The 26407-nt window shown below is 48.0% G+C and overlaps 1 protein-coding gene and 1 pseudogene across 1 annotated transcript; both read right to left on the bottom strand.

Moving 5' to 3' along the window:
* Positions 1–373: 373 nt before the first annotated feature.
* On the bottom strand, positions 374–2390 carry LOC124697339 (annotated as a pseudogene).
* Positions 2391–13041: 10651 nt separating this feature from the next.
* On the bottom strand, positions 13042–25887 carry LOC124697338. Its single transcript, XM_047229944.1, has 5 exons — positions 25844–25887; positions 25001–25690; positions 24829–24841; positions 13757–13907; positions 13042–13187 (listed from the first exon to the last, which is right to left on the bottom strand). Exons 1-5 carry the CDS (start codon positions 25885–25887, stop codon positions 13042–13044), a joined length of 1044 nt encoding a protein of 347 aa, XP_047085900.1.
* Positions 25888–26407: the final 520 nt, after the last annotated feature.

Here is a 26407-nt window from a genome sequence, read left to right as displayed (position 1 = left end):
GTGGGGCTCACAACGTGGCTTCCATTGATGGACGTGCCATGGGGGGTCTACTGGTCGCGCAACACTGCGAGCAAGCAAACATGCCCTAAGTCGTTGGTAGAAACATACACGGTCAAAACGCGGCTTTCAATATCGTCAACATGACATGAGTCAACACGGTGTGCATACCAGTATAATTCTAGAACTGCTCATGCATTTTACTCTATCGGCAACGGCAAGCACGTATGTTTCCATGTGACTATCGGTAATAATTTCCTTTCCTAAATGGCATTTTGAGACTTTGATGTAGTATCCTCGGATTTTCATCAACGTTGTGCTGCATTTTCTTCCCTGATAGAGTTTCAAGAGGATAGAAGAAATGATCATTGACCAACTACCTTCCTCTGAGCAGACGAACCGACTGTTTTGACCCAGAGGGAGGACTGCTCGAGCTGGTAAACATTATCTGGTGTTCGTCCGTGGACAGAGGCTGGTCGGCGTAATCGTGAGAGCTCATCTCGAGGTTCGCCTTCACGGACGTGCTTGCCCTCGACGAGTCGTCGACGACAACATACTTTTCAATCGGATCGTAAGGCTGCACGTATATCGCCACAGGCATCCGAGGCGGAAGCCTGGGCAGCTTGGCGGCCTCGCCGGAGCACAGAGCCTCGACTGCCTCCCTGATGCTCGGCCGCGCCGTTGCGTCGGGGTGTGCGCACCACAACCCGACCACCAACACGAGCTCCATCTCCTGGGCGTCGAACACCCCGCTTAGCGCCTCGTCGGCCGCGTGCAGCACCATGGCACGGCCATAGAGACCCCATACCCACTCCACCAGCCGGAAGATCCTCTTGTCGCCCGGCGGTGGAGGCGCCATGGGCCGCCTGCCGGTGGCGACCTCCAGAAGCACGACGCCGAAGCTGTACACGTCAGACTCGGCGCTGGCCTTCCCCGAGGCGAGGCACTCCGGGTCAAGGTATCCAGGCGTGCCGGCCACGGCGGTCATGGTCTGCAGGCCGACGCCATGGTCCATGAGCCGTGCGAGGCCGAAGTCGCCGAGCTTCGCGTCGAACGATTCGTCGAGCATAATGTTGCTCGGCTTTATGTCGCCGTGGATGACGCACTGCCCCCACTCCTCGTGCAGGTCGAGGCTTCCGTTGGGCACGAGCTCGTAGACGAGCAGAAGCTTCTTGCGGCCGTCGCACCAACCTATGAGATGCACCAGGTTGCGATGCCGAAGACGGCTGATCACGGTGACCTCCGCGGTGTACTCCCGCTTCCCCTGCGCCGAGCCAGCCCTGGAGAACACCTTGATGGCGACGTCGAGCTCGTCGACGCGTCCACGATACACGGACCCGGACGCTCCCTGTCCGAGCTTCTCCTTCTCGGCGAAGTTCCTCGTTGCCGCCGTCAGCTTGCTTCTGGAACGGCCGCGGCCCCGACCCCGACTCGAGGTCCTCGTCGATCGACCACGGGTCGTCGTCGTCGTCGTCGGTAGACTGTTCCTTCCGTCTGGACCGCCACATCATCACCCCGACCACCGTGCTTAGCAGGAGAGCCAGCACTGTTGCCACCGTCACGCCGGCCACGAGCGGCACTCCAGTGTGCCGCCGCTGTGATCCTTCAATTGGCGTAGAGCTGAAGGACCAGGATAGCACGTAGTGCATCGCGGTCCGCTTCGAGTCGGTCGCCGCTGAAAAGCCGATGATTACCTTGTCCGGCAGCAGGGTTCGCAGGTCGACGTTGGCGCTGAGATTATAAGTGGCACCGTCGCTGCTGCCGTTGCGCAGAACGACACTTAGCTGTCCGGTGCCTCCGTCGTAGTCGATCTGTGCGGACATGACCCGGCCAACGAAGCTACCTTTCGGCAACGTCTGGCTGTAGTTACCAAACGAGGCGATGTTGTTAATATCGACTCCGATGTGATAGTCGCTAGGGTCCCACTGGTCCTTGAACGTGTCAAACTCGACGGCGACGACCTTCTCACCTCCGGTGGCTCCCGGACTAAAGAGGCCGAGGTAGCCGCCGTATGAATCCGGGGGTATGTTAGACGGGCCGTTGACTTGTGAGGTGAGGAAGAAGGCCATGCCGTGGCCGACCTTCTGCCCGGGCACGGCGTCGATGCCGAAGGAGAAGTTGGTTGTGAAGCTGGCCTTCTCGCCGGTGGCAGCGTCCCAGAGCTGCACCGGGCTGGGGAACACCAGCCGGCCACGGTTGTTGGCGTAGCTGTTGGTGCTTTCGCCTGTGAGGTCGGCCCTGATGTCGTTGATCTTGCAGTCGTCCCCGAGCGCGCCGAAGTCGGCCTTGTTGGCCGTGTTGATGGATTCGTAGCGGAAGGCGAGGGACTCGGCATGGTAGTACTGGTACACGAGAGAGAGGAAGACAGCCCTTAGGAGGCGACGCTGAGCCATTGCCATTTGCAAATTGCTCTCGTGTCAAAGAGGAAGCAAGTACGTCGTTTATGTAACAGCTAAGTAAGATGATTTAGCGAGAATTTAGAACTGTGCAAGTGTGTAGGGGGACAACCAACCTCGCCCCGCTTGCTCCAATCACTAGACCTCCGGCTGTGCATAACCGAATCGATATCGAAAACCGAACCGAAAAAACCTAACCGCAATCAAGTTGTGATTTTTTCAGTTTTAAATTAAGTTACAGTTAGCGAAATAGCTAACCATATGCAAAACGGTTAATTCGGTCAATAACCAAAATAATTCAGTTAAACTAAATGAAACCGAATAGCTCAGTCAGCGAAGAAATTCATTCTCCTGGCCCAGCCAAACTTCAGAGTATACGTTCATATAAGCTTTGAATTTCAGTTCACGAATAGAAAACATCTTAGCGTCTTGGTTTAGGCGTAGGTGTTTGTGCTATTTGGGCATAGGACAATAAGTTCAACTCCCAATGTAGGCTCCATTTTTGTTTTGGCCGCACTTTTTTATATTTTTGCGTGTTTCTCTTGCAAATTATTCCGTTCAATCATGAAAATAAAAAAATATGAAATATATGTCCATACAACTTACGTGTTATTTAATAATTCGCGTCAACTTTGGTTCGTTTGGTTATTACCGAAACCATGCCGTATTTTTATACGAAACCATTAACTGAAAAAACTATATTAACCGAACCAAATTAACCAAATTAACCGAACGCGCAGCCGGAACTAGACCAATTGGAATCCCATCTACCTTCTATGTTTCTTTTGTTCAAGCGGGGCGAACAATGGTATTTTAGGGGAAATTTCCAATGAATAGACTGAAGGCTCGAGCAGAGCCCGACTTTAAATTAATAAAGCCATCACAGCCAGAGTACACATAGTTCTGAACCACACGGACAACAACAAGGAGCAGAAAAGAAAAACGAAAGCTAGGGTACATCCCAGCGACATACATAAGCAACACTATGCTCTAGACATGAGAGCACACACACATAGTAGAACAGTACAGTAGCTAGTGCCCCAACACCTCGCTACAAAGCACACCGGAGATACATGACCCAGGGGAGACCGCCTAGTCTTGGTCCCTGATAGTCGCATGAAGAGAGCGAATCCGGGTAATCGCCTCCTCCACCGCTGCGCGGTCCTGGCTCCTAGCCACTGGCTTCCACACCTGCATTTCCAATGAATACTTGAGTGATGATTTCTTTTGTCACCTTGAGAGTACTTGGGTTTGACCCATACAACGGTATTTTATAATGCAAGGAGATAGGAAGATTTCTGGCTCAAAATTTGAGTACAATGTTAAAATAGGAAAAGACCTGGCCTGCACATTAGGTTTTTTTTCGAACATGAACGGCCTCGGGAGGCCTAGAAGCTGCAATTTAAATAGGCAGGTATAGAATTATAAGGAGGCCCTCTGGCATCTATTGCATTAGAAAACCTAGAATTTGAGAGTAAGGCTTCTACCTTCACAAAAAGGACCCTAGCAAAATAAATAAAAACATAGCAATCAGGTGCTCAAGATCCTTCTCCGCAGACAACGCCGAGGTCCGTGAAGAAGATGCTCAAGATGATCTCATTGCCGATGCAGAACCGAAACCGCCAGCTACCTCGACACTTCCACGGACACACCACTTGGAGGCAAAGAGATGTCGAGCTCCGGCGATTGGCTCCAGAGAGTGCATTCGCAATGGAGGTAGAAGTCGGGCCGCCCTTTTGGCCAATGATCATGGCAGCAATCCAAGACGCAATGTGTTACGCACAAGGAGAAGAACAAGCAGCTTCAACACTTCCCCGACCCCCTCCAAATCTGCAGATCGCCACACCACACCACTACACCTCCTCGCCACTACGACAGGCCTGGAAGAGAGGAAGTACGATAGTGCTCGCTCCAGATGAGGAGAAAGATCAAACTAGCCCGTTTATTGAAGAAGACCTCACTAGATCTGCTACTCTCTTGCGTCCTTCACCTTGAAGGCTTAACGAGGAGCATCACCGGCGACCACTCTGCTCCATGGGAGAGTGCCAGAGCAACCAGCCTCCAAAAGAACAAGAATACAACCTTATTTGTGGCGGTGCCTTGCTCCATCCTTTTCTTCTGCCACAACTCCCATCGCAAGACAAAGAAGAACAACGAGCAGAGGAAGCGCCCAATCTGGCCGATGAGGTCCGACAACCTTCTCCAATACTCCACAAGGGCACTACATCTACAACAACATAGAAGTATACCTAAGCTGGCACCTCGCCTCCGCCATCTCCGAACGCACTAGTAGGAAAAGCCTCATCAGTGGCGCACCAAAAAGACATTCTGTGGCGCATGGGTGGTGCGCCACAGAATTCTCGCCACAAAAATAAGAATTCTGTGGCGCACCGGGCGGTGGTGCGCCACAGAAATAGAAAGTCTTATTTCTGTGGCGCACCACCGTCGGTGCGCCACAGAATTGTTTTTAAATTTTCAAAAAAAGTGGCGGCCAGATCTAGATCTAGATGATCTAGATCTGGGGCCGCCGATTTTTTTTTTAATTTTTCTGGAAGGTCGCCGGAGGTGGGTGGTTGGTTGCGTGGGTGGGATGGGTGGGTGGATGGGGTGGGTGGGTGGAGGATGAGGCCGGCCGGAGGAGGTGGTGGTGGAATAGGAGGAGGTGGAGGTGGAGGTGGAGGTGGAGGTGGTGGTGGTGGTGGTGGTGGAATGGGAGGAGGTGGAGGTGGAGGTGGAGGTGGTGGTGGTGGTGGTGGTAGAGGAGGAGGAGGTGGTGGTGGTAGAGGAGGAGGAGGAGGAGGTGGTGGTGGTGGTTGTCGCCGGAGGAGGAGGAGAAGGTGGTTGTTGTGGAGGAGGTGGTCGCCGGAGGAGGTGTTGGTCGTGGTCGCCGGTGGAGGTCGCCGGAGTAGGTCGCCGGAGTTGGTCGCCGGTGGAGGAGAGGAGAGAGGAGAAGTGGAGAAGTGGAGGAGAGGAAGAGAAGAGGAAGAGAAGAGGAATAGAGGAGGAGAAGAGGAGAAGTGGAGAAGGGGAGAAGTGGAGAAGGGAAGAAATGGAGGAGAGAAGGAGAAGTGGGCGCCAGAAATTTCAAATTTCGGACGTTAATTCTGTGGCGCATGCGCACTTGGTGCGCCACATATTTTTTTTTTCTTTTTTTGTATTTTGCAGCAAAAAATCTTTAACTGCCCGTAACTTTTTACTCTTTTCGAATTTGGAGATTCTAAAAATTGTCCAACCGGGTAGTAGTAGTAGTTAGAAAAAATCTTTAACTACCCGTAACTTGATACGTACGCTACTTGTCTAGATACTGATCTATCTACACGTTAAAATATGTCTAGATATATCCATATTTAGACAAAGATTGTTAATTAATTAGAACGAAGGTAGTAGTAGTTAGAGAAATTGGGAGAGGAACCTATCTGGCCGACTATATAGCACACCACCTAATGTGCAGGCCGGGGCAGCTCTCATTTTCCCCTTTTCTCTTCTCTCTCCAGCTACATTTCTTTGAGAGTCATTCAGTCTTAAAAATTTACACAATGAGAAATATTCTAAAAATAAACAAGTGATCTTGGAGAAATGTTCTAGGAGAAGAAATAACATAGAACTTACATGTAATGAGAAACATCCACGGGCAAACAATAAATGTGTCAACCTTTTATTACTCCGTATGTTCATGCATTATGTTCAGGTTTCCTCAACCTCCTTAGTTTCCTGCATTAACTCCCTATTTTCAGTTTTTAAACCATTTATTTCTAAATTATCACCTTTTCATTCCATTTTCTAAATTATTACCTTTTCTAAATATACAATATATTTGATCCTAGAACCAAGTATATTAAGCAGCATGACCTATTAAACGTAACATAACTTGTAACGTAGTTTGTAGCTAGATAAGCTCGAATCCTAACTAGTCTGTTAGGTTGTTACGTTATGCTTATCTCTGTACTTGTAACGCAAGACATGTTGATATAAATAGATTGAGGAGGCCGGCCGGTTTGAGCTGTGCTACTCCATCCCAAAAACCCTATCTCTTGTTTGTTTTATATGGTATCAGAGCCACGAAGGTTCACCCCACGCGCCGCCGTCGCCTGCATAGTCCATGCTTCCCGACGCTGCCTCGATCGTCCTTCATCAACACGCGACGATGGCTTCTTCATCAACTGGAGCCGCACCGATCAGCCTCACCAATCTCATCACGGTGAAGCTCAACGAGGACAACTATATGTTCTGGCGCGCGCAGATCCTTCCTCTGCTTCGCAGCCATGGACTCATGTCTTTCATCACCCCTGGCGTTGCCGCACCACCGGCAGAGATCGCCAATCCTCAGGCGGGGGAAGCCGGAGCTCCGGCAAAGATCCCAAATCCTGAGTACACGGCCTGGTACAAGCAGGATCAGGCCATCCCGACAGCTTTCCTGTCATCGCTCACCCCGCGAGGTGTTTGGCGTCGTCGTCCCGGCTACCACCGCCGAGGAGGCGTGGAGCACTCTCGCTGGCAGCTTCGCCAGCCAGTCCACTGCGAGGGTCATGCAGCTACGTGCTCAGCTCCAGGCGACCAAGAAGCTGGATGCGCCGGCATCGGCGTACTTCAACCGCATCAAGTCTCTCTCCGACACCCTCACATCCATCGGGCAACCTCTGCGCCCCGAGGAATTCATCTCGTTCCTGCTGAACGGACTGGATCAGGACTACGACCCCTTCGTCGATCGTGTATCGGCATCCCCCGTGCCAATGCCAGTGCGCGACGTGTATGCGCAACTCCTCAACACCGAGCAGCGCGTTGAGACGCGCAAGGCCGAGCTTCGCAACGACACCATCCACGCCAACCTTGGCGGGCGTGGTGGGCCTCGCCAACAGGACAGGAGCTTCTTCAAGCCTGTCTCTCCGCCACCTTCGATGCTTCCCACGCCCAACTTTGTGCGTGATGGTGGTGGCCAGCAGCAGCAGTACGAGCAGTCCGAGCGCACCCGCCCGCTGTGCCAGCTCTGCGGCAAAGTTGGTCACATCGCCTCCAGATGCTTCAAGCGCTTCAAGAAAGATTTCCTTGGCGTCGGCAACGACGGTCGTCAGCCTCAAGGACGCCAAGCTGCTGCAGCCACCCACGGTGGCAATGGTGGAACCCACACCAATCAAGCTGGTGGACACACTCCATCTTACACCGTCGATCCAGGGTGGTATGCTGATTCAGGTGCCACCGACCACCTCACCTCCGAGCTCGACAAGCTCTCTGTGAAGGAGCGCTATGGAGGAAAGGACAAGGTGCATACAGCGGATGGTTCAGGTATGCATATTCATCATGTTGGTCACTCCACAATTCCAAATTCTACTCGATCCTTACAACTTCGTGATGTTCTTCATGTCCCGTCTGTCACTAGAAATCTTTTGTCTGTTCCCAAATTTACAAGAGATAATAACGTCTTCTTTGAATTCCATCCTTGGTATTTTTTTGTTAAGGATCGAGTCACGAGGGAAATTCTACTTAGAGGAGGCGTCCATGGTGGCCTGTATCGCATTGATGATCCTTTCATTAAACAAGTTTTCAGCGGTCTCAAAGTGTCACGGGAGAAGTGGCATGCGCGTTTAGGCCATCCAGCAACACCCATAGTTCGACATGTTCTTCATAGGAATAAATTGCCATTAGATGGTTCCACAAATAATGTAATCTGTGATTCTTGCCAACAAGGCAAAAGTCATCAATTGCCTTTCTCAAATTCCGATCGTGTAATCTCCAAACCTCTTGAGTTTATTTATTCAGATGTGTGGGGCCCTGCCCAAACATCCACTAGTGGTCATAGCTACTATGTTAGTTTCATTGATGGTTATTCTCGTTTTACTTGGATATATCTCCTCAAGCACAAGTCAGATGTGTTTCATATTTTCCTTGCCTTTCAAAAACATGTTGAACGACTATTGAATCACAAAATTATTCATGTGCAATCAGATTGGGGAGGTGAATATCTCAAGTTAAATAAATTCTTTGATGACATAGGCATCTCACATAGAGTCTCATGCCCCCATACACATCAACAAAACGGTCGTGCCGAGCGCAAGCATAGACATCTAGTCGAAACAGGTCTCACATTGCTTGCTCATGCCTCAATGCCTTTTCGATTTTGGAGTGACGCTTTTATCACGGCTAGCTTCCTTATAAATCGAACTCCGAGTCGTGTCATCAATATGCAAACTCCTCTAGAGAGGCTCCTTGGAGAAAAACCCGACTACACATTCCTAAAGGTTTTCGGGTGTGCCTGTTGGCCTCACCTTCGTCCTTACAACAATAAGAAACTAGAGTTTCGATCCAAGAAATGCGTTTTCCTCGGCTACAGTCCACTTCATAGAGGGTACAAGTGTTTACATGTGCCAACTAACCGGGTGTATATCTCCAGAGATGTTATTTTCGATGAAAACGTGTTCCCCTTCTCCAATCTTCCTACACTCTCCTCGGAGTCCACCTTACATAAATCCACACCAACACGTGACCAACTGAATGATATTGCATATTCTCCACTTTTGCTTCCTAATCATGGTGCAGGCGTTGGAAGAGGGGCACGACTTGAAGAGGTTCCAGATGATCAAGCCACTACTGATGTTGATCACGTAAACCATGCAGAGTCGGGCGACGGTCACGTCGATCACCATGCAAACGACGACCCTGAGGCCATGCAGCCCAGTCCCGCACGGAGCCCATCGTCTCCGTCTGCTGAGCCGTCGCACACGACTCACGACACATCGCCAGGCACAGACTCCCCTGGTGTCTCTGCATCAACAGAGCCTGCTCCAGCGGCAGCTCCTCGAGGTGTTACAACACGACTGCAGCACGGTATACGGCGTCCTCGCAAGCGTACAGATGGAACGGTGGCGTGGATGACCACCTGTTTCACTCAGGCTGCGGCTGATTCTGTTCCCAAAGATCTTCACCATGCAATGACAAGTCCTCAATGGAGTGAAGCAATGCGTCAAGAATTCGATGCACTGCAAAAGAATGGCACATGGCGACTAGTTCCTCGTCGCCCTGGTCTCAATGTCATTGACTCCAAGTGGGTATTTAAGGTGAAGCATCGAGCAGATGGCACAGTTGAAAGATACAAAGCGAGATTGGTCGCCAAAGGGTTTAAACAACGGTACGGTGTGGATTATGCTGACACTTTCAGTCCTGTCGTAAAGCCAACCACCATCAGATTGTTGCTCTCTCTTGCTGTCTCTCAGAAGTGGCATCTTCGTCAGTTAGACATCCAAAATGCTTTCCTTAATGGTGTCCTAGATGAAGAAGTGTATATGAGGCAGCCTCCGGGCTTTGAAGATGCAAGCAATCCGAGTCACTTGTGTAGGCTAGTGAAAGCCATCTATGGACTCAAACAAGCTCCACGGGCCTGGCATGCCCGATTGTCAACTGTTCTTGGCAAACTGGGGTTCAAGGCATCAGCAGCTGACACTTCTCTATTCATTCTTCAGAGTACTACTGTTACAGTCTATCTACTCATTTATGTGGATGATATAATTGTGGTTAGCTCCTCAGCATCAGCCAGCAGTCATCTAGTTGCTAGTCTTCGGTCAGAATTTGCAGTAAAAGATCTTGGTCCTCTGCATTTTTTCCTTGGAATTGAGGTGGTTCAGCAGCCGTCAGGAGGACTTGTTCTGACTCAACGCAAATATGCGTTTGAACTATTACAACGGGCAGGCATGCTCAAATGTCAGCCAGCAACCACGCCTATGTCAGCAAGTGATCCTCTGAGTTCATCGTCTGGTGTTTCACTGTTGTCTGATGAAGCTACTCGGTATCGCAGCATTGTGGGCGGGTTACAGTATCTCACAATTACTCGACCAGATTTATCTTATGCAGTTAATCGGGTTTGTCAATTTCTTCATGATCCGCATGATTCTCACTGGGCTGCTGTCAAACGGATCTTAAGGTATATCAAGCTGACTGGTCATCATGGGTTGCACATTCGTCCTGCGACAGATATGTTGCTTTCTGCTTTTTCGGACGCTGATTGGGCTGGTGATTCTGATGATCGGCGATCAACCGGGGGCTATGCTCTCTTCTTTGGTGGGAACTTGATCGCCTGGAGTGCGCGTAAGCAAGCCACCGTGTCCAGGTCCAGCACTGAATCAGAGTACAAAGCCCTTGCCAACGCCACGGCTGAGTTGATATGGATTCAGTCTGTTCTCCAGGAAATTGGAGTTAACCTGCGTCGTCCTCCTGTTCTATGGTGTGACAATCTTGGAGCGACTTACCTATCATCCAATCCTGTGTTTCACGCTCGAACAAAACACATTGAAGTGGATTTCCATTTTGTTCGAGAGAGAGTGTCCAAGAAGCTTTTACAGATCCGGTTCATTTCATCAAAGGATCAGATAGCTGATATCTTCACGAAGCCTCTCCCATTGCCAGCGTTTCAGGCTTGTCGACGCAATCTCAACCTTATTGAAAGTGGCTGAGATTGAGGGAGGGTATTAAACGTAACATAACTTGTAACGTAGTTTGTAGCTAGATAAGCTCGAATCCTAACTAGTCTGTTAGGTTGTTACGTTATGCTTATCTCTGTACTTGTAACGCAAGACATGTTGATATAAATAGATTGAGGAGGCCGGCCGGTTTGAGCTGTGCTACTCCATCCCAAAAACCCTATCTCTTGTTTGTTTTATATGACCGTTTTCGTGCTGATGGTTTCACACATATAGCAGCCTAGTTTGTGAAAATCATAGAAAATTATAAAACGTGAGTAAAAGATGGTATGGCAACTTGGCATGAGTTCTACTCGGTATTGTCACTTCGCAAGGACGTGGTCTGATGGAGTTCAAGCTATTCCTACTAGCTACTTGACCTTTTTTTTAAATGTAAATAATAACAAGTTAATTTTGATTTGTTGCTCCAGCGGCATCACATGACGCGGTACTTCACATTAGTCAATTATCTCAAACTGGGCATACGTCAGTAGTTGAGTTTTGTATGTAATGTATTTCGCGATTAGAAAGTCACAATGCTGACAATAATTTACTAATAGTAAATATTTTTGTGCAGTAGCCCTTGGTGAAGTAACATCCCGATATTGATCTGGTCAAATGGACAATCCAAAAACAAATTGTACCCACACGTCTTCTACCATTTTCGGATGGAGGATCCACTGTTACATCCTTTTAAGGCCCTCCATCACACATAAAATGAATAATTGTGTGTTGTGCGGAAGATTGCTTACGGGCCACAAAATCGATCGTCACCCCGCAGCCCAGGCGCGCTCCTTCGCCTGCACATCGCACACAAAAGACAATTAAGGAACATGACTAACTCATTGCACCGTGGAAAATTAGATCGTTAGCGTATATCAATATTATCGCACACGATTTTTATACGGTAATTGTGTGAAATTTATTTGCTAAGATTCTCATATGTCAAGCGTTGCTGTTCCTTCGTGCCATCTCAGAGCGGTGGAAAATATTAGTAGTGTGTGTTGCCGCTTCTCTCAGACTAAATATATTTCCGTCTTTTTGATGAAATGAACCGTAATGTGAATTCTTATGATGTTTATGTCGTTTACCCTCGCCTATAAAATACCACACAAAATGTTCTAACCTATTGAGATCTCTCACATCGAAAACATGTCTCCCTAGGAAACTACTCTCGGTTACCTCGATTTCGTGACGTCTGATTCAGAGTAGGAGCAATCCTCGCGGAAGGGTGCTGGGGTAGTGTCATCAACAGTGGCCAAGCTAGAAAAATAAACCATTGGTGCCATTCCTCAAAATTTACCGGTGTCATTTTGTATTATAAGAGCAGTGCTTCATTTTGGAAGGAGAATAGTAGAACTTCATTGGTGACATTTGACACCATTAAGTACATGATAGCTCCGCCCCTGGTCATCAAACATGTGGGGTTAGATTCGGATGAGGAGCATCCTCCAGCGACTCCTGACACTCATTTCACGATGTCGGGTGTTAACTCAGCAGATGAGGTAGACGACGTGCAGGAGGAGGATCTATTGGAGCATATGGTGGGGACGAAGTCTATCGTGTCTGCGTGGCATGAGTAAGAAACGTTGTTTTGCATAGTGGAGGAGTTCTTCAAGCCTCTTCGCGATGACCGGGTGTGTGCATTGCTGCGCACCAAGAAGAAATGTAAGGAGGCAGCCTGCACAACAGCATGTTCGATGAGATTGAGGGGATTTGGAGGCCCGGGATTTTGGTGCATCGTCGTGCTCCGGCAACCCTGTCGGCGACGATGCTGAGGCATCAAGCTAGAGGGGGCATGGACCAAAATTTCGGTACTGCAATATTGGAGTTAATGGCACCCGCGGTCATACAACTTGGCTCACATGTGCACTTAAGTTACACATGTTGCAAAACGAACTAACCGGTCATACAAATTGCGAATGAGTGCACCCCATGTCACAAAACGTTTTGATGTCCGATTTTTGACAAAAAAATGGTCACGCGCTAGGCACGTGAGGTGCACGGGTCAGTCAAAATTTACATCCCCCCTCCCCTAATTTTCTCTTCTCTGTTTGTTGCAATTCAGTTTAGTCATGTTTGACAGCAAATAAAAAAGGCATTTAACAGCCTGGGAACAATTGTGTTGAATAAACATGTTTCATGCATATCATCAATATACAAGTATATTCAGTTTTATGAACAAATAGCAAAATTGCAGTTCCTCATTCCTCATATCCTGGAGCTCCTTGTGTTGACTGGAACTCCTCTTGGTTTTCTTTGTCTTGTGATCTTTTTCTTCCCGTTGTACTAGCTCTTCCAGATCCTCTTGCTCCCCTTGCTCCTGTTGCAACTTTTGCTCCCCTTGCTTCTGTACAATAAGTTGTCATAATAATTAGTTTCTGCAAGTCTCAAAGCAAATTTCTTATATGTGACTGATCATACTTGCTCCTCTTCATCCTATAGCTCCTAGTGCTCTTCCGGATGTACTGGCAAGTGGTCCTCTTGCTACAGGTATATATGCTCTATGTTCTACTACAAAAGAACTTTATTCGGGCATTTCCTCCATAATCAAAGGAATTCCTTGTCCTGCTCCCTATTTATCAACATAGAACAATCAGATAGCCAGTTAATCCAATTAAAATTCAGATAGTCAATTAATCAAATGAACTAGTATTTTCTTTACCTCATGTCCCAGAATGTGAACCATAAAATTTTCTTGGTGTTGAGGATCTAGATCTATCCTCACTGTTTTTTGATTAATGTGCGATGAGGTGGATATAATAACTTAGTTAGATAGTGGATTGAGATGAAAACAAAATACCAAGTGTACTCCCCTAACAATATCCTACATCTACTATGAGCAGCAGTGACATAATCAAAGCCAACCAGCTGCGACAGAAGCCCAAACCCTAGCTATTGGGGAGGAATTAATCTTACCATGCAGCGGCCTCTCCTTCCAATCCAGCCTGAGACGAGGAAGGTCATCAGCCAGCATCGTCTTCACTGGTGTCCACGACGAGCTCGCCGCTAAGCGGCCACCTCCTCCATCGCTGCCGCGGAGCAGCCAAAACGACCCGCAAGGTAAAGGCTTGAATGAAATAAACGGGTACAGAGAAGAGAAAATTAGGGGCTTGTGTAAATCTTGACTGACCCGCGTACCTCACGTGCCCACGCGTGACCGGTTTTTGTTAAAAACCAGACATTAAACCGATTTTTGACCTAGGGTGCACACGTTTGCAAGTTGCGTGACTATTAGTTTGCTTTGCAACATATGTGACTTAACTGCACATGCATGACAAGTTCTGTGACCACGGGTGCCATTAACTCCGGAGAATTTCCTTTGAGGTTTCATGTGGAGGTGATTCAGAAGTTCAGACCCATATGTTTAGTTGTCCACACGATGTCTTATTCAAGATGTTCTGATCCACTAGAAGATCATGACCATTAGAGAGGAGTATGACATGTATAATATGGTTATGCCCTCGTAGTTATAATGGTCTCTTATGATGTCTGAACAAAGTCATATGCGCAAAAAGAGAAACGACCATAAAATGTAGTACTAATGATTTTTTTAAGGATGAGCTGTGTATTAATTAGGAAGGCAAACTGTTCGAATAGTGTTGCAATACTAGTCCAGTCACGCAGAACGGTACACAATCTTGCATAACACCTCTAAAAAACTCCACAGGCCCAACCTTGACAAGATTATGAGCTACCTCATTAACCTTTCTACGAACATGCACTAGCTTGATCATCCTCCCTTCTGGCTTTAGCATATCGAAGCAATAGCTTCCACGATTCACCTAGAGAGAAAACCTGGCAGAGCTTGAGTATGTGAGAAGGGAAACTGCCTCCCGGGTTGCACGGAAAGGCGACTCCGGAGGCGTTTAGATCTAGCCAGAAAAATCTTCATCCAAGGATTCTCCACGCCACCGTCGCCGTTGGCTCTGCCACGGCGGTGGCGGCAGCCTGCTATCGCCGTCCTCTTCAGGCACTTGGGCACTTGAGTTCTCGCGCGGCGCAGCATGGACCTCTTCAGGCCCTTGGGCACTTGAGTTATCGTGCATGCTTAGGTGAAAACTCCACAGGCCCAAATCTTTATATGGCTTGAAAGAAGCACCTAAGCATGCAAATCTTTTTCCCTCTAGGTGAATCATGGAAGCTATTGCTTCGATTCTGGAGTCCGTTCAAGTTCAAGAAGGTTAGGTTGAGATCTCCTGTAAAATCCCTAATCTCTCTCGGTTCTAGGAGCGGTGGTATACAGCGTCTCGTTGTTCAGCAGCGGGTGGAGGCGGCGGTGAGAATTCGGGCACGGTCTCGGTGACGATTGAAGGTTGCACCTCCATCACCTTGCGTGCTGTAAAATCCGTGTCAATTGGCTGATTCGTCATGATTCCACCTGCACCGTCAACATAGGTGGACAGTGTTTAGTCTATTGCAAGGAACACGGTGGAAAGTACTCGTTGACTTGATGGTGGTAGATCCAGGAGGTTGAAATTTCGCAAGCACGGTAAGCCCACATGTGTTGGCGGTGCGTGTTGCCATTAGTAGGATCGTTACACTTGGCGTAGCACCTTTTGAGGAATAACTATCTTGCATTGGAACACTTCCATCCGCTTTCCCGGCGCCGATCACTCCTAGACATGCAACTAAGATTAGTTTTTCACTGATTACATGGGGCTTTCACATCATTGCTTTTGATTGATGGTCTCTTTGCAAGGTGTATATCTCTACAAGGTTGGGTTGTACATGCGTATATATAACGGGAGATGCTAGAAGTTGTGAGAGCCTACCGGTGGGTGTGAGTAGGAACACAAAATAAATTGCCCATTCATTGACGAGTAAACATATGGTTTACACTTGCCCGCAAAAAAAAGAAATAAATTTCCCATTCATTTGTCAGTTAGGATTGAGTCATACACCATCCACACACACACATCATGTATTTTCTGACTAGACAAAAGTATCTTAGATTACACCGAACGATTCCAAATGCAGTGTCTACTTGTATATGTTTCACGAGGACTGTACGTCTAGTTCATCGAACGTAAAATGTACTCACATGTGGAGAATTTGAGGAACAACATGCAAGCGGGTCATCATGTGCTGATTGATGCCTTAATTCCAATCTCGTTGTGGTGCTTGTCCATTTGGTGGCACTGCGGTGGAGCGCCGACCTGGCAGCGGCGGCTTCAACCACGTCCCAGCAGCAGCTGCAGAAGAACTGTGCGTTCGCAGACATGGCGTCATGGCCGCGAGCCCCTACGGCGTGAACTAGGGGCAGGCGAGGTGGTGGCGTCGTGGGTGGACCAGGGGCGGTACTACACCCACGCCAATAACAGCTGCGTCGCCGGGAAACAGTACGGCACTTACACGCAGGTGGCGTGGCGGCGCACCGCCCAGCTCGGGTGCGCGCAGGCCAGGCTACGTGGCTAGGCTGTAGGTGTTGCCGCGGGTGCCGTGAGCTTCGCTGCTAGAGGCTTAAAAGCACGATGTAGCTTTTTCGTTTCCGTTGTTTGTGTTGTGTTGCTCACTGGCTGGTACGTAGAACTGTTCGTGGTGTGAATAACTAACCGGTAAGAAAGAAATATGGTGACATGAAGTGTCGGCGTGTCCATGATTGTGTGGAGGATGATGCTTCTCATGTTCTCGGCATTTTCCGAGGGCGACACTCTTTTCGGAAAAAAAAAATTGGGTTCACATGTACAAACTCCGTGTCACCATGTACGTGACAAGCATCCTCCTCCACACAAAAACGTATACTTTCAGAAGAGAGCAGCGAGCTTGAGGATTTCACCCATCTCGACAGAAAAGCACTGTGGGATAATGTTCCATGCCTAGAACACAATATCGAGCCATCGTGCTAACTTTTTATAGCTCCCTAGGCTCCTCTCCTTGTATTTTTCATGAAAAACGCACCAAAGTTTACTTTTAATTACCCATCCTTGGTCAGGTGTCCTGCAGCTCTAGATTGCAGCGGGCTGAGAGTTGGACCTAGTGTATTAGTGAGACGAGGCAACCTATTCTTCAACATGCTTGACGCTTATTTGCTTGGCCTAGCACCCTCTAAAGAATAACAATCTGTCATGTCAGAACTGTTATTCCATTTCCCCGTGCCAATTATTCCTAGACATGCAACTAAGATTAGTTTTTCACTGAGTAGTTTGGGCTTTCGCATCATTGCTTTTGATTGATGGCCTCGCTGCAAGTATATCTCCACAAGGTTGGCCTGTTAATAGAGTATATATAGGGAGATGCAGGCGGTGAGAGCCTACCATAGGTGGGTATGAGTAGGAACACAAAATAAATTTCCCATTCATTGGCGAGTAAAGATATGATCTAAACTTGAAATAAATTGTACATTCATTTGTCGTTGATGAAGTCCAGCGAGTAGATGCGCTGCACAAGTGCAGACACCACATGCATACCGCTGCTGCAGAGCCCGGAACGCCAAACAGATCCCTCAACATCACGGAGACTCGAACCTCCTTTAGCCAGTCCACCAATCTGGCCTTCATGATATTCCTTCTTCTGACTTAACCATGTACCAAAAAGTCACCTGATGTCAACACAGAATAGAGCTTCGCGCCGCTCCCTCCGGAACCAATTGGTTGGAATAAAAACATGGGTGCGTGCGACCAAATACCACCCGATCCAGCAAACTGCAGGCAAAAGATGCACTGTTCCATTCGCCAGCGAAGCTTTCCGGAACTCATCTCTCCAACCAGATCAAAGGAAACTGACCTCCGGAAGATCTTCATCCTCGCATGCGAGAAACCCGAGGACCGCCACCAAAAACAAAGCAAGATCAGCAGCCCCCACGCCGCCAATCCCTCCTGCCGGATCACCAAGGAAGAGGACAGTGACGCGGATCATGCATACCGCCGCTGAACTGTTACCGGGGGCAGAGGCCGCCACCGCTCCACCGAATCCTCCATGGATACCGACGCAGAGCCTCAGGCCCCGGCAAATTAGCCGCGCCGCCCGGCTTCCTCCACCGATGCTACATCACCTCCCATGGAACGCCGCCGCGGAAACCCTCTTCTCCCCCTCGTCGATTCGACGGAGGGGGTGCCACCACCACCTCCATAGCCAAGCCGGGACCGGGGCCATGGCCGGGGCCGAGGCACGGGGGCCAGGGCCGAGGCTAGCGCCGGGGTCGGTGCCCCGGCAGTGGCAGCGGCTGAGGGCGGCGGGTGGCTGTGGGGCGCGGGGGGGAGGAGGGGCCTCCGCCGCCGCCCGGGAGGGGGCGGGAGAGGGAGGCGGTGGGTTAGGGTTAGGGGAGAGGGAGCAGAACGTGATGTCTTACAATGACAATGGCCTTCTATCTGTGAAGAGGGCCACCGCCATGCATGACTTAGCACCTCCACCCGCTGAGTTGAATCGATCTGATCTGGATGTAGATGAGGCGTCCCACCACCGCCGCCCTTGAAACTCCATGGTCTTAGAAGATGATGTCCCGCCATCGACTGCAACACACATAGATCTATACATCACATAATCGAAGATCCAGCCACCACGTCATCCACACGAACAAGATGCCCATTGCCGTTGAAATACCAGGGCCGCCGCCCTAGCTTCGAACTCATGCACCACCATAAGATGAAGTTGCAGCAAGCAGACCACGGTCAGATTTCCTCCACTAGACATATGGTTGGCTATAGTGCTTCCACACATCACTAGCCATCAGCAGCAACCTCTTCTCCACCGCAAACCGCTTCAAGTTCTGCACCATAGGCCCTATGGCCCGAGAAACCAAGCCACACAGAGGCTTGGCCCAATTTTTTTGTGGCCCCGCACAATTGAACGTGCACATATATCCATTGCAGAGGTTGAACCGATTGGAAATGGGCAAGTGTAAACCTAAAGTTACAAAGGTGAGAGATTCTTTTCTACCATAGTTATGGCCATGTGTTCCCACTATTACATGGGCTCAACACGCCATCATACCATTTGTCCCTACTGAATGCTCGATCCACAAAATCAGGGGTTTTCCGCATCCACCCCTCCGTATATTAACACTTCCCTCTATGTCTAATATACATCCAACCACGGTCTTCACCCATACTAGACATTGCAAATAATAGACAATCTGCATAGTCATTGAATGATAGAAATACAAATATGTTGCAACAGGAAATTAATTGTTAAACAAGATCCAACCCAGTTCATCTTCAAAGCAAAGATGTTTATCACACACATCAGGGAAATTATACTCAATAGCAATTGAGCAGATATCTTAAAATTATCATGGTATCTCAAAGTCCTCAAGAAAATTTTAATTTGCATATATGAGTAGAGAATAAAACTCAAGTAAACGTACTATTCCTACTTGTTTTGAATCCCCTATTTTTGAAACCTAGGGGTAATTCTCAAGGTTAAATAGGCCCAGACATGGCCAATTTCGGAAATAGGCAATGGGGGCATGCAAAGCTATTATTTCAACATGGAGAATCTGACCCATGATTTGTTTTCAAGAATGAACGATAGCGTTGTTTAAATGCATCAACTCGTGGATTCACAATAATACATAATTCACACCCGTACTATTTGTCATAATCTTCAGGACGATTCCGCTGGTCGTCGGAGGTAACCAAATTTTAGGTGAAGATAAGATACATGCCCTGATTGTGAGAAGAACGCTTGTCCACATCTGTGTTTATATCCTCTTGTATATACTTGTGGAGTAAAATCTAAACCTAGTGCTCTCGCTAATTGTGATGCTCGGATGACTCTTACATTTCATCGCAGTTCTGGAATTTTTGAAGTAACCAATGTAGTTCTTGAACACAATCACCTCCTTAACTTGCCACAAACCCGTCACCGCATGGTGTCCCAAAAGAAAAATTAGAATTTCAAGCGTTTTGAAATCAAAGTTGCGCATGATTATGGAATTATGCCTAAAGCTACATATGAACTTGCTATTTGTTTTGTTTGGTGGACCATTCAATAATTGCAAATATGTAAATGAGTTTTCCCTTGTTCCAGTTGCATGATGACAACAGTTTTTTCAAGTACTGACAACTGAAATTGTGCAAACAAATATGCTGAAATCATGCTAAAATTCAGCTAAAGCTCAAATTTTATCAAAATTCGAACTTCACAGAATGTTTCTTTTTTGAAAAAATCCAGTGTCCAGCAAACCAAATCTATTAATTTTAGTATTCTGGGAACGTTTCATTGAATTTCAATATACATAACTAAGAGCATTTCAAGTACTTCCATAAAATTTAAACTTTCCAGAAAAATCAGTTTCCATGCAAAGAACAAGAACTAGTATTGTCAGGCTAGACAGCAAATTCGATAAAGGATGCTTTATTACTTGTGATAAGCAATTACATCCAGACTCTGCATAACCAGGATGCACACAGCTGTTCTAGTTTCTGGAACCAACAGTATATGAAAAAAGACGAAATACATATCGAGACGATGAATTATATAACGCCTAAGGAGAGGGTGGAGCTTCAATCCGTAGACTATGCTGCCACCCATGTAGGGAAAAAGTATCCCTCGCCGTAGCCTCCAACCGTGTACAGACCTCCGTAAATAGATCTCGGTTCTCCGCCCGCTGAAGAGGTAACCACGAACGGAGAATACCTGTACATCTGTAGATGACCTGCAACAAAGAACAGTTTTTATCGTTAAAAATCTTGTCATTTCTACTTAGCCAAAGCGCCCAGATAACTGATAGCGCCCCCACCCTAAGATGCAACTTAAACCTTGAATCAACACCGTGAAGCCAATTGCCAAAGACATTTGCCACACTAGTCGGGGGATACAGGGTAGGCGCTACTTGGATGACTGACCATATAGATCTCGCAAAACTGCACTGGAAGAAGAGGTGTTTGATGGTTTCATCATGATGACAGAAAACACACCGTGAACTTCCGTGCCAATTTCGCTTAACAAGATTACTGATTGGGTAGATAACTTGGTGTACGTGTATGATCATTAAAAAATACCGATTGCCCTTCTAAATTTAGCCGTCAGTGTCCACTACTTTACTTTGTGATGATGTGAAGGGTGTACTGATATTTTAGTTATCAGTAAAAACTGGGGAAATTCAACACTTGTAAGTTGTGATCCAGTTCAGAACTAGTTTGCATTACCATGCAATTATCATGGTACACACGCAGGAACATGTTTGGTAGATAACGGATAGTAAACTAGAATATGTAAATGCCAATACTATGAATGTTGGCACAGAAGAAAATAAAGAGACAACCGTACTCAAACTCCTCTATGCAGAAGCTCTACTGAAAAACTGATGCATCTAATGTGGTATGTGTATCTCTTTCAGCAATACAAATTTGAGAGTATTGTTGATGGTCAGAGCAAAGGAAAACCAGGCTATAATTCAAAGCGTGAATCGAACCAAATTTTAAATAGTCAAACAAAATTAGGTAAAACCTTGCGGCAGTGGCGTCGGATCCTGCAGGCGAGGATCGCGGTGGCTGCTGACTATGACGGGCGGCGAGTCGCGGCGGCGACGGAGAGGTCAGGGCCGTGAGTCCCCGTGACAGGCCGACGGGGCGGCGACTCGCGACGGGGGGAGGAGCGGCGGCGTCGGCTGCGGGGCGGCGGGGTCGGCGGGGCGGCTGCTGCGTGGCGGCGGCGGGCGCTAGTGGTTTTCTATCGAGATGTGCTCATCTCACAATCCTCCATCTGATTATGTTTTTTTAAACATTGATTAAAACGTCCGTCCGGAGCTCTTTTACGGTGTCATATCATTATAGAACTTACAGGAAATTAATCATAGATTTAATCAACGGTCATGAAAAATTACATTAGATGGAACCAAAAATCAATTAGACTGAACGAGAGTTTCATGCCAATCATTGTAAAAGAGCTCATTCTGGGAATGTTTAATTGAATTTCCATATAAGGTTTGTGAACAAACATAATTTGAAGCTTTGGTAACGTTTGGGTCAATTCTTTGAGCTAGTGTTTTGCTCGATTTGGGTCAATTCTTGTGGCACACATTATACAGATTGAACAATTGTCGGTCTCCAATAAGTGCTTTGTGTACATGTAACACACCAGCCACCCTGGGCTTGCAATATTTAATCATGGAAACTCTCTAGGTTTTTTTAGCAGGCCTCACATACCAAGACAAGTCTTTCCTATGCAATTTGTTCTCACTTATGTGTACCCTTGTAAACTTCTCTGAAGGTCACTCATACAAAACTGTCCAAACCAAACACTCTTAAGAAGAGCTTCTAAAACACAAGATGCATCTTATTAGCATGAGTTGTCTATTAATCCTATGGTGTCACACTGTAGAAGACACTGCATCTCACTGTACGACGTGTACATTCTAATACTGTGTCAAAACTAGGCACATGAAACTATTCTGTGTGCATATGACGATTCTAGTAGTGCTTCTAAGAAGATTGTAGTGCTAAAGTATGAGTACTCCAATTCTTTTGTTCCTCTGTTCATTAATTTGATTTTTATTGGTGTGTTTGTAAAATTTGTAACATGGAATTGTTTCTTCAGTTTATTTAAGTATAAATATCAAAGACACACAAAATAGGCAGAAGCTTGCAACCAGAACTCTTGAGATTTTCTTCAATTAGCACAACTTTCGGGCAACATAGAACAATCCACCCCAATCTGGAGTATGGACATCTGTTGCAGTTGGGCCCAAATGTCAGTTCGAATGAGGGCAAAGAGACCTTGTAACACAAATTTAGAATCATGTTTTGAGCATAAGGTTGATGGTTCCCAATCCAGCTTCAAATGAATGAGTGATTATTAATGATGGCAATTAGTTGGAATTTTACTATAGCCAGCCTTCAGGTTCCAACATGGCAGCGTCAGTTGCTTAGTCAGTTTCCTTCGATTGCGTTGGCCTTGGCTAGAGTGGAAAGACCCCTCCAAGATTTGGGTTGGCTCCGGAAACCCATGCTCCGAAGACGACATGGAGATCTTCTATGCGGCAACCACGATTACCTTGGGAAATGGGAAGAAGACCCCTTTTTGGCAAGCCCCTTGGCTTCATGGTAGAAAGCCGGTCGGCGTCGCCCCTCTAATATATGCGGTGTCCAGGAGAAATAATTGGAAGGTGTCGCATGCTATGAATGGCGACGCGTGGATTAGCAAAATCAGTTTGGATGCTTCCTTCTCCTTTGACCACTTCTCACAATTTGTCGACCTTTGGTCCCTCCTCTCCACCATCAACCTCAACCCCGAGGTGGAAGACGGCATCACTTGGAGGCTTACCCCAAGCGGGAACTACACGGCGAAGTCGGCTTATGAGCTACAACTTCTTGGTCAACCGCCTCGCCCATGAACAAGACGATATGGAAGGCATGGGCGCCACCCAAGGTCAAATTCTTTGCATGGCTTACCTACCAAGGTAGAATTTGGACGGCCGACCGCTTAGCCAAACGAGGTTGGCCTAATTGCGGCCTTTGCCCCCTTTGCAAACAATGTACGGAGTCCACCGAGCATCTTTTTGTCCATTGTCGCTTCACCATCCGCCTTTGGGGCCTCGTCAAAGATTGGTTGGGGCTCACCTCCCTCAACGCCACACAATGGACAGGCTTGGATATGCAAGGTTGGTGGGATTTCATGGCGGGCAGAGGGATGCCACACCGCAAGGCAATGTCATCCATCACCTTGTTGGTCTCATGGGAGGTTTGGAACGAGAGAAATGCTAGAGTCTTCCGCTCTAAGAGTGCGCCGACACAAGTAGTCTTCGATAGGATTAGAGGTGAGGCCCGTCTTTGGGTGTTAGCGGGAGCTAAGAGCTTGAGTAACTTGATGCCGCGAGAGTAATCTTTTTGTAATAAGGTTCGGACCGTTTGTAACCGCATGCTCTTTCATGCTAAACCTCCTTCTTAATTAATAGATTGGGGCAAACCTTTTGCCCCCGTTTCAAAAAAAAGATTTACCATTTTCATTAAAAAAGAAGAAATTTTAGAGTGTTACAAATCGTAAAGATCAAGGAAAGAAGCCAAGACCCAAGACCCAAAACCCAAAGCCTACTCTCGTGACATTATGATACCCAACGCTTTGGCCCTGTCCAAAGACCACATAGCCACTTTGTCTTTGATTAGACACCACCATAGCCACGGTGGATGAATAATTTTGGAATACACGTGTGTTTCCCTCTTTCCACCCCCTCCCACGACATGATCATAGCAAGCGATGCCATCACTCTTTTTGATTGACCATTCTTTTGCACAAAGGACATCCACCAATCTCGGACGGTTTGAACTTCATGCCACGCTTCCGATTTGACATTAGTGAGACCAAGCCACCACTTTATATGTTTGGCCAAACTCTTTTGGTGATGCCGCAAGTGAAAAGGAGACGAGGGACGAAACCTTGGGATTGTTTGCAAAGTTTACAATTGCCATAATTTTGTCAAGCACGGCGTTTGAGCCTATCCGCTGTCCAAACTCTATTTGCGTTATCATATTAGATTTGATGCTACTGGGTCATAAACCATGTAGCCCTAATACTCCAGATTAGGGTAGATTATTCTTGTCTGCCTCGAAATTTAAGGTAAAAAAACTAGAACAGTAGCACAAATCGGTTTATTCAGATGGGGTGATTCTAGTTACTTGGGATGGAAATGCTTTTTAATAGTTTGCATTCTCTTGAGCTGCGCATGATTTGAAGAGTTGTACAAGAAGTTGATTTTGTTGTGTAAAATGTTGGCTACATCGGCATATTTTATCATGTGAATTGTTCATATATCTTCGTGCGCGAACGAGGATAAAGTACAGGTTGGCATGTTCACTGTCAGACTCACAAAGGGAAATGGGCAAATGGCGAGAGGATAACTGAAGATGGAATCGGCGGCCATATACGTGGGCGCCGCCGGGGATCAGTCGCTGGCAGGGTCGATATCTCCGGCGATATATAGTTCGCGAACGTGTTGCCGGCGGCCGTCGCCGTGAACGAAGAAGCCAGACAGTGGGCACGCGAGAGATGGGTTTGGACTTTGGATATGGACTAGGGGGCCAAGGCCGGACACGTCACGCGTTAGTTATTACCTGCCATATCGGCCTGCATGCATGCAGATCAGGAACAGATATATCTCAACGAACTCTCGATCATCTCGGTTCGTCGATCTCAAACCCTAATTGAACCCCTCCATGCCTAGATTACGCGTCCACGTTTTATACTCCTCTGGCGGCGCTCTCACCTAGACAAGCGCCCACATACATGCACACATGCCGCCGGCTGTCGTGCCCGTCGGCGAAGACGGCGGCGGAGAAAAACAGCAGGCCGCGCCCCGCAGCTGCCATGTCGCGTGGTCGGCGTGGTGGTCCCGCGTCGGCCGGTGCCTCCTCGCCTCCACGCTCCAGCCGTGCCACGCTGCGCTGGGCCTCTCCCCGGCGGCGCCCTCCTCCCCCGCCGTCGTCCGCGGCACGCTCTTCCTCCCCTCCACCGGCGACCGCCGCGTCCGCCTCTTCCTTCACGAGCACGCGGCGCCCGTGGAGTCCGCGGTGCCGGCGCCGATCCTCGTCCTCGACCTGCCGGCCGGCCTCGCGGGCACGGACATCGCCGCCGCCGGCAGGATCGTGTTGGAGTGCCAGCGAGAGTGGGCCGGAAGCGGAGGCGCTCTCCTCGAGTCGCCCAAGTGGCTGGTGTACTGCAACGGCGGGCGCGCGGGGTTCGCAACGAGGCGGGAGGCGCCGTCGGACGCGGAAGGGTGGGCGATGGAGAAGCTCTGGGCCGTGACGGCCGGCGCGGGGTGGCTGCCCGGCGGAGGGGTGGAGTACCTGCGTGGCAGGTTTGAGAGGATCGTTGGATCGTCCGATGCGGAGTCGTTCCACCTCGTGGAGCCTATCGGATGGTTGGGAGTGCATGGCGACGGCGGCCTTAGCATCTTCTTCCACCGGATTTAATCTACTGTATTTACATTGAGTTGTTGTTGCATAGATGCAGGCGTCAGCATGTTACCATGTACTCGTAGAAACAAAATCTACGAACGCTTCTTTCCATTTCGATTCCGCTGTTAGAAACAAAATATACAAGAAGAGCCAGTACCAAATTGAAGGGTACTAGAGATGATCAGGCTGGGAGCTGCCCCTCTGCTTCCCAATCATTCAGGGCCCAACTTTTTTTCATGAGCCTGTGGTTGTTTCCTGTATTGGCGTCTGGCTCAGGTTCATCCAGACTCCAGAGCGGCAGCTGCCGGGTGGAGACGCAGCGCCGTCGATCGGAACGGAGGGTAGCAGATCGTATCTGGCTGGCACCGATCGAAGCATGTTGTTTGAATCAAGGAATAAAACCATTTTTACACATATATCTAGTTTCCTTCAATGTTTCATGAGTATGAAAGATTTTGTTTGTATAGGTCGTCGTGCGGTACTAGTGTACTACTCCTATATATGATTTTGGATGGAATGTTATAGCTGCTCGGTCTTGTCGCGCCTGCAGGCTAGGTGATCTGATTCTGTGTTTTTGGATGATCTACAGGCCGCGGGTTACAACTGTGGTACAGATCCAGTGGAACTCAATTCGTCAATTGAATAATCTGACTCTGTGTTTTTCATGATCTAACAAGTAGGTTGTATTGATATATTCGATTTGTTTGGGTGTTTGGTCTCAACTCTCAATGTTCCA

This window comes from Lolium rigidum, chromosome 3 (assembly GCF_022539505.1).
Source record: "Lolium rigidum isolate FL_2022 chromosome 3, APGP_CSIRO_Lrig_0.1, whole genome shotgun sequence".
Taxonomy (NCBI): domain Eukaryota; kingdom Viridiplantae; phylum Streptophyta; class Magnoliopsida; order Poales; family Poaceae; genus Lolium; species Lolium rigidum.
Note: the sequence above shows the minus strand (reverse complement) of the source record. Positions and strands in the feature narration are given on the sequence as shown.